This window comes from Mercenaria mercenaria, unplaced genomic scaffold, assembly GCF_021730395.1.
Source record: "Mercenaria mercenaria strain notata unplaced genomic scaffold, MADL_Memer_1 contig_3410, whole genome shotgun sequence".
NCBI classification, from domain to species: Eukaryota; Metazoa; Mollusca; class Bivalvia; order Venerida; family Veneridae; genus Mercenaria; species Mercenaria mercenaria.
The window spans coordinates 10,584-14,495 of record NW_026461545.1 but is presented as its reverse complement, the minus strand read 5'-3'; the positions used below and the strand labels follow the sequence as shown (position 1 = coordinate 14,495).

The 3,912-nt window shown below is 36.8% G+C and overlaps 1 protein-coding gene across 1 annotated transcript; it reads right to left on the bottom strand.

Moving 5' to 3' along the window:
• Window positions 1-1,772: 1,772 nt before the first annotated feature.
• Window positions 1,773-3,009, bottom strand: LOC128553036 (interferon-inducible GTPase 1-like; the record flags this gene model as incomplete). Its single annotated transcript, XM_053534142.1, has 1 exon — window positions 1,773-3,009. A coding segment is annotated over one exon (1,237 nt), but the record flags the coding sequence as incomplete, so codon positions are not given.
• Between the last annotated feature and the right edge of the window lie 903 nt (window positions 3,010-3,912).

Below are 3,912 nucleotides of genomic sequence, written 5' to 3'. Positions count from 1 at the left end.
TGCATAACGGAAGTGAATTACAATAAATTGAGATAACGCGTTCAAAGTCCAAGTGGTATAAAAGGTGGTAGGAGACGTTATGTCTTCGGATCATGATGATTTTTATAAGTAGATACATATGGGAAGCTCATATTAATTATGTAGCGTACAAAAAAACAGTCTACAAAATCTGCTATTAACTTATGTACTCATTTCTTTATCATTCATACAAAATTCTCTGTGAAAGAAAACATTTCAGTATTAATAGGTATCTAATGATACACACAACGAAAACAACAATAGCAAAGCAGCAGAGTTATATACATTGAATTTAGGTGCTAAAATGTTTCAGACCTGTACCAAACAGCTATTTTTCCTGTAGTTCTGGGAAAAGGTTTTGCAGTAGCTTATGCGAGAAATTTTCCCTCTGGATGTCTGAATCAGATATTCTATCAGTTAATGTGTAACATATTCACAGTTTCTTTTTTCGTGAAATGGACATCAATTAATATAATTGTCTACATGTCAGCGTGTTTGATCATCAAGTGGGAGATGTAATGAGATATACCGCCAATGTCTATACAAAGTTGCCATTCTATAAATAATTCTCTTATGACATTCTAAATAAAATAGAGTTTTCATTGTGCAATGAGGCTCGGGTTAAATAGACCCTCTTGATGCTTTTAAACACATTCCACATTGTGTACATAGTACGCTAGTCTTCTTTTCGTTCACACCGAAGTCAGTGTGCCTAAGAATTTTATTTATATATGTCATGATGATATAAAATAATTCTGCCTAAAACTGAATGAGTTATGAAATATGTACATGAAACATTTTTATAAGGATATTATCTAGCGAAATCTTTGATATTAAGTGACAGAAGGTAGTTCTTTAAAATCAACATAATTGAGAATTCTTATGAAATAAAAATAAGGATTCACTATTGGTGACAAATGCCCCCGAAGCATGCTCAATAATGTTAGAGTTGTATGCAAAAAAAAGCAAACGTCATTTTATGACCTTGACTTTGACCCAAGAGACCCGGGTCAAAAGTATGACACACATTCTCGATATGGTTAATTTGTGTCAATTTATTTTCAAGTTCCTTGGTAAATGAGTTATTTACAAGACAAAGAACTTCCTTTACATCTAAGTGTGACCTTGACCTTGGAGCTAGGTGTCACGGTATAGAACTTGAATATTAAAACGGGGAGAAAATGTGTAGGCGGCCGGATAGCTCACTCGGTAGAGCATCGGAACGGTATTCCGAGGCCCCGGGTTCGATTCCCGGTCTGGCTGCACATTTTTCTCACCCTGTGACATTTGGCGCCCAACGTGGGGCCGTGACGGCATTACACTGGTTAGTCTCCGACGCCTGTAAGTGCTTATATATATAGTACCCGCTGAAATTCGAGGACGAATTTCAAAATGGTGGGGAAATATGTCACGGTATAGAACTTGAATATTAAAACGGGGAGAAAATGTGTAGGCGGCCGGATAGCTCAGTCGGTAGAGCATCGGAACGGTATTCCGAGGCCCCGAGTTCGATTCCCGGTCTGGCTGCACATGTTTCTCACCCTGTAACATAGGGGTCTGGATCTTGCGCAAAACACCTTGTCTCATTACGGTAATCATTATACCAAGTCCCTATCATTTACAACGTATAACATGTTCAAAACATGCATTTCAAATATTGGGTAACAGGGGTACGATGCAACAAGACTGATAATACATAACTGTGTTATATACAAATATATAACGTCATTTTCGCCATAATGATCACATCAATGTCAGTCTGTACTTGAAGCTACCACATTCAGTGGCATTTTCAAGCCATATAATTTGAAAGCTTGCGCATACATACTGTCTAAATTATTCGACAGTGCTGTTTCACAATATTTATAGATGAGCAATTTTTCTTTTTTCTTTTCTTGAAATACTCTAACGAAAAAGTCCTTGAGGCGATCCAATTTGCTGGCTGCATTTCGTGTGCGCGTTGGTGTCTCAACTGAAGTTCCTCCACTGCTTTCACGCCTGTCGAAAACAATGCGATATTCTTTAAGTTCAGTTTTAGTGAGCGACATCAACTCTTTATTCTCTTCAAGCTGTTGTGTATCGATATTAAATTGTTTCTGATAGAATTCTATTTCCGCCTTGAACTTTTCAATTTCCTCGTATTCAGACATACTAGAAGCAACATCAAATGCAACTATCGGGATTCGTTTCGAAAGACCATCTTTCTTGCACAACATGACCTTCGTTGTTATGGCTGACAGCGAAAAAGCCAATGTCGTTTTCTTCATAGCATCCGAGTCCCGTTTCAAAGAATCGTATGAAGATAAAAGCTCGTCTTGCAGGGCCCCAAATTCAAACATCTCCTTCTTCTTATTATCGATCAAAAATACTTTTGGATCTTTCAGTCCTACGGCAATAGCTTCTTCTACGCAGTTATTTCTCATTTTGTTAAGAGCAACCTCCTCTTGAAATGTGGTAGGGTAATTTTCCTTCTCTTGTTCTAATACTTGGTGCACATGTGTGCGTACGAAAAAGAACTTCTTATTTTTATCACTCACTGCTTTTGCAAGCCATGTGTCGATTTCTCGGACTCGCTTTTCGTACATAATGATGAAAAAATCATACTTTTCATACTCTATCGCGTCTAAATAGGTTTCCTTTGGAAATCGTCTTGTCCCAACCCCAGGAAGGTCCCACATGATGAATCCGTCTGATTCTGGATGTCTGTATGGCCATATTTTTTTTGTCGTTTCAGTATATCCTTCCTTGGCTGCGTATTCATTTTCTGGAGACAGTGACCTTATGGCATTTATGAAAGCAGATTTTCCACATCCACTTTCTCCTGCAACGGCTATATGCAGAGGAATATGTTTCCATTTATCTAATTCGTCTGTTACCTTCTCTTTGATACCTTTAATGCCCTTTTCTTCAAATTCTTTTTCGTAGACTCGATCATCTATCTCTGAATAAATTCTTTGACCTTCAGTTGAACCGAACAATTTTTCTAACGCCCTGAAATATAGAAACGGGTATAAGATATGGAGGTTTTCTGCCAATTTTACCTCACTTTTCCATAAACACAATTAACTTGTTTTCTTTTGACGGGACAGAACAGAACAGAACAGAACATAGGTAGGTTTATTTTGACTTAAGCATGTACGGCTTGTCATCAATAATACATACAGATTACAATAATGTACAAAAATGAAAGTGGCAGCAATTGCAAATTGATAAAGGTGATACCTAAGAGGAAGGTCTTTATATAGTGTGTTTCAATCAACCTATCGGGGCGGGGCTTCACTACTGTCAACTGCATTATTGTGCAAGATGTGTAGTATATTTGGTAACCTGATTTCTTATACAGTGGTTATCTGCCTTATATTGTAACCAAAGTAACGTTGAATTTTAGTAATCGGTTTGCTCTACCGATTTTGCTCGTTTTTAGGGGTTACCATTTTTTGTCAGGGGAGGGCCCCCGATAATGTTGTTATAACTTCTGGACCAACCCTTTTGTATATTTACATTGATGTATTTATGTATGCTTGTTGTATGTGTGTGTATTTAATATATATATATATATATATATATATAAAATATGATTAAACAAAAAAAAAAAAAAAAACAAACATTTTTTTGCAAAAGTCAGAGATTAAGTCCGCCCAGCCAGGCCAATTAACATGCACTTTACCCTGAAATAGAAACAAAGAAACGTCAATAAGCTCACGTATTGACAATGCACATCACAAGCGAATCAGTACAATTCGCCGGGTCGTTAACGGCATAACTTTTTAAGAATACCCATTTAAAAATCAGCTATCTGCCAACTTTGTGCCACGGAGGCAAAATTGCAGTAGATATTAAAATTTCGAAAAAAATCTTTTAGAGAAGAATGTGATAACATAATTTCAAATGATG